We start from the raw sequence: 13,805 nt of genomic DNA, 5'->3' as shown, positions 1-13,805 counted from the left end.
TGATGGAGAAGGCTACAGTCTGGATAGGATTTGCTGGAACTACTCTCTGTTTAGAGCAAATGCTCTCAAGATTCTGCATCGTAAGTGCGGTTCCAGTGTTTTAAGTCTGCAAAGAAGAGGTTGACTATGGGAGATATAAATATTAGTGGAGATTTAACTGTGCTGGTACTTTTTTTAGGATCGTTGTTGTTCCTGTTAGTGTTTTGGTCACAAGTTTTGTGTTGTGAGTAGTCTGCCCAACTCTCTTTTTTCCATGTGCCTTTCTATTGTCAGTGTACAATTTTGTAGAACACAAGGTTTTCAAACAGGGAAACATATTTCACATTCTAACAGACATGCCTCTCCTAAAGGAAATACTTCAGGCAACAAAATAATTGTCCAGATGAAAGGTTTGAGATGCCATAATGAATGATGATCAAAAAAAAAGGTAAGTATGTGGGTAATTCTAAACAAACATCGACAATAGAAAAGAAGCAATAGTTAAACAATAAATTAAACAATAATGCTTAATTCAAGGCAGAACTAAAATACTGGAGTGTGACTGTTAAAGTGTTCTCATGTTTCTGCGAAGAGGATATAGATAGTGACTGTTTCTCTTTTTATTAACTAATGAATATTTATGGTAAAATTATAAGGAAAAATAGGGGAATAGTTAAAAAAAAATCCAAGATAGTAGTTTCTTCTGGCAATGTGAAAGGAGATGGGCGATGGGATTAGGAGGAGCACACAGGTGGATTCAAAGGCACTGGTAATATCCTACTTTTTAAGGTGGTTGGAAATTACCCAGTTTTTTATATTACTGATGTTCTTTAAAACTTACACATGATTATAAATATTTGTATGTGTATTCATTTTTTTTAATGTTTATATTAAAACCTGCAGATGACCACTTGTTGGTAGAAACTAGTTTTCCTCATTTATTTCAGTTACCATGGTGGTTCTTCTGTGGGCTATAGTTTGGTCAATTACTGGCCCTGAATGTCTTCCTGGAGGAAACCTGTTCGGAATTATAATCCTATTCTATTGTGCCGTCATTGGAGGTAAACTTTTGGGGCTCATTAAGTTACCTACATTACCTCCACTGCCTCCCCTTCTGGGTAAGTGCTAAACACATCCTGTTTTCTTCAGAGTAAGTCATATTTAAGTCATATTATGGAAATAATATATAATGGTGTGCCTCTCATGCTCTCTTCCTAAATCCACATTCTTTGACACCATGTCGGTAGCTTAACATCAGCCATGGTGGAAGTATCTTTAAGACAGAAATCAGCAAGTGCTACAAATCAGAGCTTACTATATTGTTAGTCATTCACATCACTGACAAGTGAAGTTCCAACATGCATTTTCATTGGTTCATTTTTGTCTTACTCATTAACATAAACAAAATTATCAACCGATATTCATGGTGACACTATACTCGCTCGTCATAATGTGAATGACTTCTTTGCTAAGCCAGATAGTAGTCAAGCATTTATTTGTAATCTGGTTTTGTCAATTCATTGTTGAACTGCAACCGTAGTTGGTTATGGATATGGAGTTCAACAATGAAACACAATGAAAGCATTCTATGAGAATCAATTGGCTATATAGAATTTACAGCGATGATTGTTGCGTATTTATAAACTGTATTCTGCACATCCTTTATATCAGTAAAATTTATAATAAATATGTAAATATATAAATATAAATACACACACACTTTTTTGGACAGCTACTTATTAAGCATTTACCAGCACACCTTTGGGTGTATTGTATTATCATGCTTATTAAAATAATTTAGCCAAAAATATTCTTCCAGAGACCATGAGAACTGTCCAAACATGAAACACATGAAAGTTAGTCTTAACACTGGACATTATATCTTTAATGTTTCTTCAAAGAATTCCCTATTACAAAATTTAATTTACCACTTTCATTATACCACAAAAGGCATTTTGTGTCCATTTCTAACAGATTTATAAATCACTAAGTTTTATTTAAAAATCACATATCTTTTACACATATATATTTGCACACATTTCCTGAGTAAAAATTTTTCATGTTATTTTATGTTAGTGAGGACAATCAATACTGGCTAACAAAGACCAAAATTACTTGCTTTTGAATTTGTGGTCAGCAGTTGAAGCTAAATATAAAAAGAAGTAGAGTTATTTACATTTGACCATGCACTATTTCTCAATATACTTTTCAATTTTAGGTAAAAATAAAGTTATTTTGCTTAATTCATATTATTTATCATGAGTGCTTTTTGTTCTCTAAAGTTATTAATTGAATTATTGTTAAAATGAGTTGTTTCTAAATATGCCTGTATGCTGTGATAAAGGGTTGGCAATCCACCTCTTTTGTAAATAAGATATTACTGTAACACACCCATGCTCATTCATTCACATATTGTCTGTGGCTGCTACAGACTACAATGGCAGAGTTGAGAAGTTGTGAAAGAGACCCTGTGGCCCACAAAACCTAAAATATCTCTTATCTGACCCTTGACAGAAAATGTTTGCTGACTCATGCATCTAAATCAGTGCTTCTCAAACTTTATCATGCAGAAAAATGACCTTGGGACCTTGTTAAAATGCAGATTCTAATTAAACAGAATCAGGGTGGGGCCTGAGATTCTGCATTTCTAATAAGCTAATCATAAGTTTTCAAACATGGCTGTGCATAGGAATCACCTCGTGAAGTCTTTTAAAAGCTGATGCCCAGAGATTCTGAATTAATTGATGTGGCATATGCCCTGGGCATCAGAATTTTTAAAAGTTCCCCAAGTGATTCTAATATGCAACCTAAGTTGAGACTGCTGTTCTAGACTCCATGAAAATACCCTTTATACCTCATCTTTTTTTTTTCCATTCTATGCCTAATATTACAACAAACTAAGTATACCACATTGCCAAGTGGTACAGACTTGGGCTTTGAGATCACATGAAATCTCCTGGGGTAACTGAAATTATTCTGAAAGATCACATACGTTATATATCTTAGCATCTCTTTTTGTAGTGTTACACTTGTGATAGAAAAAAGTTTACCACTTTTTATTGTAGTAGGGCCAGTAACCAAAACCGAAACATTATCTGAATCCATAAAGACTTGTTAAGACAGAATATGTGTGATGATTGCCTGTTCTATATTTTCATAAGCTCATTGAAATAATTGCTAGAGATAGAGGATGAAGGAGAATTTATTTATTCCCAAAATGAACGGGAAAACAATTGCCCTGGAACACTTTCCTTTGCCCATGGTCTGGGCTGATGTGGCCACCTGATTTTGATTTGGATGTTCCCTTCTTGCCTCTGAGCCCCCATGGGCCTCTCCTTTCGTTGTGGGGAGAAGAACACCTTTCCTAATAGAGGGGTATTATTCTTTTTTCTCTTAATTTGTATTATGGAAATCTTTTTAAATATGCAAAAGTTATCAATACATAACCAATCTTATTTCATCTACTCCCAAGTTTTTTTGGAGCAAATTATAATTGAAAAAAATTTCCATAATACAAATTAAGAAAAAAAGAAGAATAGTCCTCTATCAAAGGAGGTGTTCTTTCCTCCACAACCTACATGAGAGGGAGAGGCCAACGTGGGCTCAGAGGCAAGAAGAAGATGCCTGCCAAGTCCATATCAGGTGGCCAGAGCAACCCAGACCATTGGCAAAGGAAACTGGGTCCCAGGGAAATTTTCACATTCATTTGGGGAACAAAAAAATGCTCCCTTCCCCCCTAAAACTCCAAAAAAAAGCCCTCTTAACATATTTTTGAATTCTTGTTAGATTATTATTCTTTTTTGATTCCAGGTAGTTATATGCTATAATTAATTTAGGACTGGTTTAGATCCACATTTTAAGTTTCAGTAAGGAACTATTGACGTATTAATTAAATATAAGGTTAGTGCAGCATTTTGGGCTTGGTAATTCGTCAATATCTATGAGAATGAAATATGCCTGTACCCTAGGGCTTAACATTTCCACTGCTAGGGATTATCCTGTGGATATACTTACGCAAACCTACAAACATGTAAGCTCCATATGGACAAGGACCATGTTGGTCTAGCTGATATCTGTATTAGCAGGGTATCATAAGGGTCTGGCATGTAGTGGGCACTTAATAAATACTTGATGTATGAACTGTGCTCATTTCAGCACTGTTTGTAATGAAAAATCTTAAAGTCTATTAATTGGTTCCAAAATTATGGTACTTCCAAACAATGAGATACTATTACAACTATTATAAAATAAGGCAAATATATATATCAATGGGAATATATCCAGGATATATTGTTAAATGGGGAAATATTATACCATGGTATATAAACATGCTTTCATTTGTGTCCAGCACACACACACAGGCATGCTTAAATAGGTATAGAAACTTTCTGGAAGGGCACAAATAATCCTTAACAATGAAAACCTTTGGGGAATGAAGATCAAAATTTGCCCTTGGGGTTGGGCATGTACTTGTCACTTTACACTTGTCAGTAATTTTTAATTTTACCATAAGCATATATTATTCTTCTCATTATTATTTTAAAAATAGTTATTGTAGGCTAGTTTATGTTTTCACAAATTCTAGAAAGACCATGACTGCAGAATTCAGAGCTTAGAGACCTTCTTCCAGGTTAAGTGGCAGTGATGAAAGATGCGTGGGAGTGACGCTCCTTTACCTGACGGTGTCTGGAGCAAGTCACAAAAAGCCACACCGGTAATTCTTTTCTATGCTCATAGCTTACATTCAAAACATCCCAACACTAGTAAATTTGTCCAGTCATATAACAGGTGGTGCTTATAAGGACATGGTGAGAAGAGGGTAGTGCTGGAGCACGGAGGGTAGAAGCCTCACAGTATCCGCCGGAGAAGTCTTTCCCTTTGCGTGGGCATGTGGTATTATCATTGAGGGCAGGATTCCCTCACAAACTACTCAGTTTCCTCAGTCACACTCAGCTACTTGCAGTTCCTAGAATGTCACACTTCTTTTTCATACCTGGGAAGAAACTGCTTTCTCTTTCAGAAACTTTTCAACTCCCCGGCCTCTTTACCCCTTTTCTCCTTCTTTGCACCCCTCTGACTCACCCCTCCCGTCTCAGCTCATGCAATACCTCCTCATGCTTCCATAACATTCAGATTGTCAATTTGTCTCGCTCCCCTAGAGGCTGAAGGCTTGTTGAGGTGTAGTACCCAGTTTTTGTCCATTATTATATCTCTAGTGCCTATTATAGTATCTAAAATACTGAAGGCATTTGGTGAATGTTGAATGGCTGAATGAAAAAAAGAGTCACCAGCTGACATGACAGAGCAATGTCCATTTCATCATAACTCACCTTAAGCCTTTGCAGAGCAGGTTATGTGGGGGTTTTTTTCCTTAAATTATCCTGTTTGAAGGTAAAATGGAATCCATATAGGTATTTATTGACATTTCAGGTAATCTGACATAGCCAATGAATGTTAGGAGCTCTTTGCTAGTTGCACACAAAGGGATGACTAAATTGGACATTGTATTTTTTTAAATATTTATTGTATTTATTTATTTTTGGCTGTGTTGGGTCTTAGTTGTGGCACGCGGGATCTTCATTGTGGTGCGCGGGCTGCAGAGCGCGTGAGCTCACTAGTTGCGGCACGTGGACTTAGTTGCCCCGCGGCATGTGGGGTCTTAGTTCCCCGACCAGGGATCGAACCCACGTCCCCTGCATTGCAAGGCGGATTCTTAACCACTGCACCACCAGGGAAGTCCCTGGACATTGTATTAAAACATTTTACATTTAGAACTAGATCACACTTTCTATCCAAATACTGCATCCTGTTTCTCCCTTTCAGGTTCAGTTATTTAGGAATTATTAATTATTCTAATCCGTTGTTTTTATCTTCATATTAAAGCCTTGTCTTAGCTCCTCTAATTTATTATATTATTTTAATTAAAAGCGTAACCTAATTTCACCTAACGAATAAGCAAAAAAGGAAGTATTTCCTAGGATTATAGGGTAGTCTCTTTCACAGCTAAAGTGCCAAAACCTATTGCCTGTACTTGAAAACTAACTAAAGAGTTGTTTGACTTTTCCATTCTAGGCATGCTGCTTGCTGGGTTTCTCATCAGAAATATCCCTGTCATCCGTGATAACGTACAGATCAAGCACAAGTGGTCTTCTGCTTTGAGAAGCATAGCCCTGGCTGTCATATTGGTTCGCGCTGGCCTTGGGCTTGATTCGAACGTATGAAGTACAAATTTCTAATTATTGACTAGGAATTTTGTTCCTTCACCACTGCCAGTGTTTAGAATCACTGAGCTTTGGGAAATGGAAGTGGGCCTTGTGCATGACATTCGCAAGAAGAGAAGAGAATCTGTTTCATGCAGAACTCTCCCCAGAAGATGTTCCCATACTCTTTCTTGGAGAAAGGTGGAGTTACTGTGCGGGGACAGCACCAAGAATAAAGCCCCCCCCCTTTTCTCTGACAGAGATATGGGCCACAGTTATAAATTATGGTCATGAGAGAGAAGACATCATATTTTTGGCATGCGAAGCCCTATATAAGAGTTTAGGGCTAACTGTACTGGCTCAGGAAACTGCCTCCTATATAGAATGAGTCTCAAGTATGAGTTTTTTTAAATGCTTTTTTTCATTAGGAATGAATTTTTGGAATGTTTTGATTTAGAAATGCATGTTTTGGGGGACGGAGGTTTTCACCCAAGCCTCATTTTGGGACCATAAATTGTAAATAAAGCCGACACTGAGAGGGTTAAATCAGCTAGCGTGGGGATTATGAGCACAGACTCGGGAAGCAGCCTGCCTGGGTGCAAACCTAGCTCCACAGCTCACCAGTGTCATGATCATAGGCAAATCACTTTAACTTGAGCCTTTTTAGATGAGGACATCTACAAAATGGGCATAATATTACCTATATCATAGGGCTGCTATGAGGAATAAATAAGCTGTCTCTAAACACTTAGAACACTAGATGTTCTAAGTGGAACATTCCTGGAAGATTTGTGATGATCCAGATGTGGGCTGAATATTGAAGCAAAAGCATTTAATGTCATAATCTCTGCATGTCTTTAGAGAATTATTTTAGTATGTCTATGTTTCTATTTCAGGCCCTGAAGAAGTTGAAGGGTGTTTGTGTAAGGTTATCCTTGGGTCCTTGTCTTGTGGAGGCGTGTGCATCTGCTCTTCTTGCCCACTTCCTCATGGGTTTACCGTGGCAATGGGGATTTATGCTGGGGTAATGGTTTTTCTTTATTGTATGAAAATATGCACAGACATTTAGGGCTTTCCCTGATTCCTTACAAGAGAACACGTAGTAGCATTTTCTTAAGGACATCAAAAAATACAACATCGATATCAGCATAATCTAAATATTATAACTTCAAATTATAGTATATGTGTATAGTGTATGTCTAGCTTTTGCAGTGATTATAATAATTTAAACTATTGAAGAAGTAATTATCTTTTACCTATATGTGATTCCAGACTGGTGAGAGAGATGCCAGATCTCACTTCAGAGTCTGTATAAAGGATAATAAATATATCAACAGTCATCAACACCCAGAAGTGTTTTCCTCCTCCTTTTGTCACCAGACTGTTTGATTAGATAGCTCTGCTATCTCTTCCGTCCACTGTCAGTTCTTATTTCTAATGGTTAAAAGCCATGAGAATTAAATAGATATGAAAGTACTTAGAATTTAGTACTAGTGAGTATGCAACAAGTAAGAAGTTCTTATTTCTCAGGGTTAGGACCCTGGAGCTATACTGCTTGGATTCAAATCCCAGCTCTATGACTTTGCGTTATGCAATCTTTGGCCAGTTATTTAATCTCTCTGTGCCTCAGTTTACTCATTTGCAAAACAAAGATAATGATTGTAGCTTTTTCATGGCGTTACTGTGAGGATTAAATTAATATATGTAAAGTGCTTAAAATGGTGTTTGGCACGTAGTCAGCACTATAAAATGCTTTCTGGTGTTACTACTGCTGCCATTATGAATGTCACTGTCAATGTCATTATGGCCTTTTCCTTCTAATCTGTTGTCTTATTTTACATACTCAATCCTGGTAAAAGGCCTAACGTCACTGGGTTCCAATCCAAAAAGTCTATGGCCATATTTTTCAAACCTCATACCATGAATGTTTCGTTTTTAAAAAAAGGCATTCCTGGGGCCTAACCCCATTAGGTCTTCTATACCACCCATAAATATAACTTTCTAGGCAGCCTAAGTAGTTCTAATACAGGTTATCCATGGCCATACTTTGAAAAAAGTGTTCTATAGAACTCGCATATATGTATATGTTTCTGGGTTGGTGCTTTGCTCCCATCTGAAAGACTTTAGTTGTCCAAAGTGTAACCTCTAAAAGAGTAGAGGTTATTATACTTTCAACAACAATAATAATAATAATGAGTAAGATACTGTCATAAATGCCTAAAGCGCTGCCTGCTTAGTTTTGTTTTAGGTGCTGTATCTCCAGCTGTCGTGGTGCCTTCAATGCTCCTTTTGCAGGAAGGAGGCTATGGTGTTGAAAAAGGCGTCCCGACCTTACTCATGGCTGCTGGCAGCTTCGATGATATTCTGGCCATCACTGGCTTCAACACCTGCCTGGGCATGGCCTTTTCCACAGGTACAGGGATCCATTCACAATGTGCTGTTCTCTTGCACTCTAGAAACATAGATTGTGGTGTTACAAGCATGGCATAGTTGCTTGACAATTAATTAAGGCAAATTAAAATAGAAAAAGTCACCTCCCAAGATTTAGTTCCATACTAGGAAGGGACCAGTAGTTTCACCCTCTAGACATAGACTGCTCAAGCAGTTTGGTAAGTGCAGTAAGGGGAGATTCAAAGAAGGACTTAAAGAAGATTTAGAGAAGGACTAAAACAGCTTCTACATGGAGCCTCTGGGAAAGTTTAATCTTGGAGACTTCACACAAGGGATGAGTAGATTTTCAATGAGCACAATGACAGCAGGCCAAGTGGGAGGAACAGCGCTCTTCTAAAATGGGAACAGTTTTAACATTTGGTGGGTAGTAGCAGCAATGATTTTAATGGGCGTCTTTTTCATACTTACCAAGTGTTTGAAATGTAGGCATTATGTTTTAAGTAGTAATGAAAAAGAACTTAAGGCATTTTTTCCTCTCCCACTATTATTCAGTACCTTTACTCTCCTTTGGCACAGCATAAATTTAAGTTCATGTTTTAATCCATGTCCAAAAGTGGGAAATAAGATTTGCAATTTCATATTATTGACAAAATGTAATTGTAGCTTAAATTTAGCTTCAGGTTATTTAGTGGGAACACACCTTCATAGAAAGTCATGTATTTTTAGTCTCTCCACCCCGCTGTAGTTATTGGCCCATTTTGGGGGGTTATGTATGATTTCTGCTGAGCACCTAGAACTTCGCCTCTTCCTGTTGCCCCAAAGTTGCCTTACATCCAGTCCCTGCCATATGTCACTGGTTAAATTGATCTTATCAAAAACATGGCTTTCGTAAGGTTACCTTCTTGTTCAAGAACCGGTAAGGATTCCCTCTTATCTATTAAGTCAAATCTACACTTTTTTTCTCTTTTAACTCTGCTCTACCTATCCAAAAGTATGTTTGCACTGTTTTCCTGGTATACACCTTTTAAACAATAGCTCTCAGCCTCAGCTGCATACTAGAATTACCTGGGGAGTTTTTTAAAATACTCTTGTAGGCACTGCCTTAGACCAATTAAATTAGAACTTCTGGGAATGGAAACCAAGGCTTTAGAGCAACAGTTTGGATTAGAATCACAAGGGATGGGGAAGAGCAGGGCAGGGAGGGCAATGAGGAGGGTCTGCAGGGCTGCCGGCTGTAGACTGTCTGAAGAACCTTCCCAGTCCACCATGCTGTATTCCCTCTGCCCTGCCCCACTAAACGTGGTCCTTAGGCCTTTTGGATGGGAACTACCTGGAGCTTCTTTAAAATGTGGATCCCAAGCCCTGCCAGATTTACTAAATCAGAATTTTCAGAGGTAAGGCCCAAGAAGTCTTTTTTTTTTTAAAACAACCTTACTATATCAGAGACTGAAACTAATTGGCTCCTTTCTACACATTTATAGTAAATGATTTACCATATTCGCTCAAGACATAGGCTACTATCACAGCTAGATGCTTTTGACAGTCAGACCATTACCTAACAGAGAGCTATCCTAGCTAAGTAAAATTACTACAGAGGTAATTATTTTTTTAAATAAGAGAGATGATGGAAACCGTAGGGGAGGAAAAGCTATTTCCCCTCTACCCACCTTAGGTTCATTGGCTGGGACCCTGTAAATCAGACTGACCAAGGACAGATTAACAAGAGAAAAGGTTTATTAGCATGTGCATGCGTCGTGCTTACACACTGGAGTACGCAGTGGTGAGTAACTCAAGGGGTGGTTAGAATTGGGGCTTATAAAGCATCTTAGCAAAGAACAATAATTTTGTAGAAAAGTGCAAGACAAAGGAAAAGGACTTTGAGCTTTTAGAGGCAACAAATTGTGGAAAGGCAAATATATGAGCAAACTATTGTTAGATAAGGGCTGGTTTCAGCACTTTGTTACGTAGATTCCTCTGGTGCTGTCCCTCGGCTGATTAGGGTTCCACGTTGCCTCAGTGGTTAACTTCTGTCATTCCTGATGGAGAGGGGAGAGGGACAGCTTTATAAATTTGTGTCCTTCTTTTAAAAGCAAATAGGGAGAAGGCAGAGAGCTTATCCTGTATATGTTTCTTCTCAGTTGCCTTCAGCTCAAAATAATCCTTATGCCAAAGTGGCATACCTTGCGGGTGGCATATGCTGTACCCGAAATTATAATAACAAGAAACCACATAATTGGTTAGTACATATTTTCTTAGAACGGTTTGTGAGGAAGGCTTTATATATTGAGCAATTTTAATATAATTTTCTGTACAATGTGCTAGCAAAGATTTTTTTTTAATTAAAGTTTCCTAAATCCTGTTTGCTATGGGGGAAAATATAGTTTACTTACCTCTATATTGTGATATTTCAAAGAAGCTAAGCAACAAATAAAGACTCTTCCAAGAGCAATTTCAAAAATAATTTATTTTCAGATTTAATCTTAGAAATAACATTTGAGAAGGAGTAAGTCCCCTACATTCATTGTAGTAAGAAAAGATTTTACTTTTATTGCCAAATTCTTAAGTTACTGTATTCTGTATATATTAGAGCTACTCAAATCAATATGCATTTATTATTAAAAAATCAGGCTCTTAAATGGCAGTTTGAATACTAGATCTGTCTGCTCACCCAGCCTACGCATATAATACAGTAGAACAAATTAGACCTGATTTATGAATTTTATCTTTCATATTTTCTTAGTAAATAATAAATTATATAAATTTATACTGAAGTAAACATAGAAAAAAGTACACAAATCATAGCTTATGCCTATTTTTAAATTTATCTCCAATAATATGCATACCTTTCTTAATGTAGGCCCATTTTATTAGACATCTTAACAATGTGGAAAACAGGAAAGATCTGTACATTTTTCCTTCTATATAATTAGACTCTTTATGTTAATGATTAACATCTGTGCATTTATGGATTTAGAATTCTGTCTCAAGTTTTTGTTTTTATGTTTTTTTTAAGGCTCCACAGTTTTTAATGTCCTCAAAGGAGTTTTGGAGGTGGTAATTGGTATGGCAACTGGATTGCTTCTTGGATTTTTTATTCAGTATTTTCCAAGCAGTGACCAGGTAAAAAAAATAATCTGTGGGTAAGTCGTGCTCTAACATGTCATTGGAGGAGCATTCTAGAGCACTCCCCTGAAAGCTGATGTGAATTATGTGATTTAGAAAATGGCCCCCCATTTTAAAACTGCTCATTGCAATATTAGTGCTGTCTATGAGATTTATGAAGATGGCCGGATGTATAAGATTTTTAATGCAGTCCTGGAATTTTTTTCTCTAATTTATATTCTGTATACTTCAAATTTCACTGTAAAACAAATAACATCAATTCTAAAATAATACAATATGTCTTTTTATCTTAATTTTAATATTTTTATTTATTTTAATTTTATTATTACTCATAATACTCAACTAAATCAAGATATAAAATGGCTTTGGGGGCCTCTTTTTTTAGTATCAAAATACCTTGGATTCTTTTTTACTTTTTTTTAAAGATTTTTTTTGATGTGGATCATTTTTTTTTAAGTCTTTATTGAATTTGTTACAATATTGCTTCTGTTTTATGTTTTTTGGCCACGAGACATGTGGGATCTTAGCTGCCCGACCAGGGATTGAACCCACATCCCCTGCATTGGAAGGCGAAGTCTTAACCACTGGACCTCCGGGGAAGTCCCAAAATACCTTAGATTCTAATACTATCAAATAGACAGACCTTATCATCTCACATCATACAGTTCAACATTTCTCACCAAAGATATCAAAGTCCTTTACTGTACACAGTGATTTCTTAATAAACAAAGGTTTTGTTTGTTTTCCGTTACGCCCCTCGTCTCTTAGATAAACATATAAAAGTCTTTTTTTTTCCTAGAAGAACTGGCACTATTTTGAGATTTCAGAGCATTTTGAATGGAATTAGAAACTTAACTAAAGTAGAACTGTACATAAGAACATTAATATTAACATTACTTGAATGTATGTTGGTTTGAATTTTTACTGTGCGCAAAAAGCTTCAATTGTAGATTGTAGATTTTATGAATGCATAATAGAAAGTTATAGGATTTTCTAATTAAACAGCAAAATAAAGAGAAAAATGATAGCTTACATTTTGTTGTTTGCCGTGTATAAAATGATGTGGTATGTACAATAAAGTGCCACTAGTTCAATATAGCAGCCACTAGCTACATGTGGCCATAGCAGATATAGAACACTACCGCAGGCAATGCAGATACAGACATTTCTGTCATCACTGAATGTTCTGTTGGAAAGTGCTGATCTAGTGCACTCTAGACAATATCTCATGAAAAGAGTACTGTTAATATGAGCATTTTACTGATGAGGAAATTGAGGCTTAGGGAGAAATGATTTAAACAAAGTCACATAGCTAGAAAGCAGTGGAGCTGGGAATGAACTCAGGTAACCCACCGCCAGAGCCTGCACGCCTCCAAGCCAAGCACTTCTAAAAGCCTGCCTGCCTTCTAAAGCAATCAAGAAGTTTAAAAGGCCAAACAGGGAAAAGTGAAAGGAAAGAGGTACACATTTCTGAGACTTTAAAAATCAACAACAAGGACCTACTGTGTAGCACAGGGAACTCTGCTTAGTGTTATGTGGCAGCCTGGATGGGAAGGGAGTCTGGGGGACAATGGATACATGTATGTGTTTGGCTGAGTCACTTTGCTGTGCACCTGAAACTATCACAACATTGTTAATCAGCTATACTCCAATATAAAATAAAAAGTTGAAAAAAAATCAACAACGAAAAACTACTCTGTCTACAGCCTCTTAAAGCTTCTTGGTAATCAAGGATTTAGAAAGAAAAACCAGGAGAGTATCAAATTAAAGAGTGAACAGAGAACCTAAAAATAATAGAGATATCATATCTTTAGCCTTCACAGAATCCCTGTGATGTAACTGCTTTCGGGAACAAGGAAAGAAAACTTGAAGAGTTTAAGTAATATGGCCAACTACATATGTCAGTGGTGTAAAAGCTGAAATCTTATCCCTGGTCTCTCTGTCCCCAAAGCCTATGTGCTTTTTTCTGCTGTTGCATTTAGCCCTGTGAAATTCTGTTTTGATAACTGCAGAGAAGGATAACTGGTATTCCTGGGAGAGGAACCTAACATTTGTACATGTGCTAACTCTACTTTTACTAAGGAGAAGAAAGTAAATGTTATGTCATGCATT

At 36.9% G+C, this 13,805-nt stretch overlaps 1 protein-coding gene across 8 annotated transcripts in view; it reads left to right on the top strand.

Moving 5' to 3' along the window:
- Positions 1-13,805, top strand: part of SLC9B2 (solute carrier family 9 member B2) — a 45,824-nt gene that overhangs the window by 17,149 nt on the left and 14,870 nt on the right. For 5 of the 8 annotated variants that reach the window (XR_014243646.1, XM_082389100.1, XM_082389096.1 and 2 more), the window contains 5 exons: positions 927-1,097; positions 6,052-6,194; positions 7,076-7,203; positions 8,417-8,592; positions 11,584-11,690. Coding sequence is in view for 7 of the 8 variants with exons in the window: in XM_082389100.1 (XP_082245226.1) it covers positions 927-1,097; positions 6,052-6,194; positions 7,076-7,203; positions 8,417-8,592; positions 11,584-11,690 (725 nt within the window). In the remaining variant the exon portion in view is untranslated. The remainder of the gene's footprint in view (positions 1-926; positions 1,098-6,051; positions 6,195-7,075; positions 7,204-8,416; positions 8,593-11,583; positions 11,691-13,805) is intronic. The other 3 variants (XM_082389102.1, XM_082389099.1, XM_082389101.1) reach the window with 2 other exon arrangements.

Source organism: Balaenoptera borealis (assembly GCF_965194805.1).
Source record: "Balaenoptera borealis genome assembly, chromosome: 4".
Taxonomy (NCBI): domain Eukaryota; kingdom Metazoa; phylum Chordata; class Mammalia; order Artiodactyla; family Balaenopteridae; genus Balaenoptera; species Balaenoptera borealis.
The sequence above is the reverse complement of the archived record's forward strand: the minus strand, read 5'-3'. Positions and strand labels throughout refer to the sequence as shown.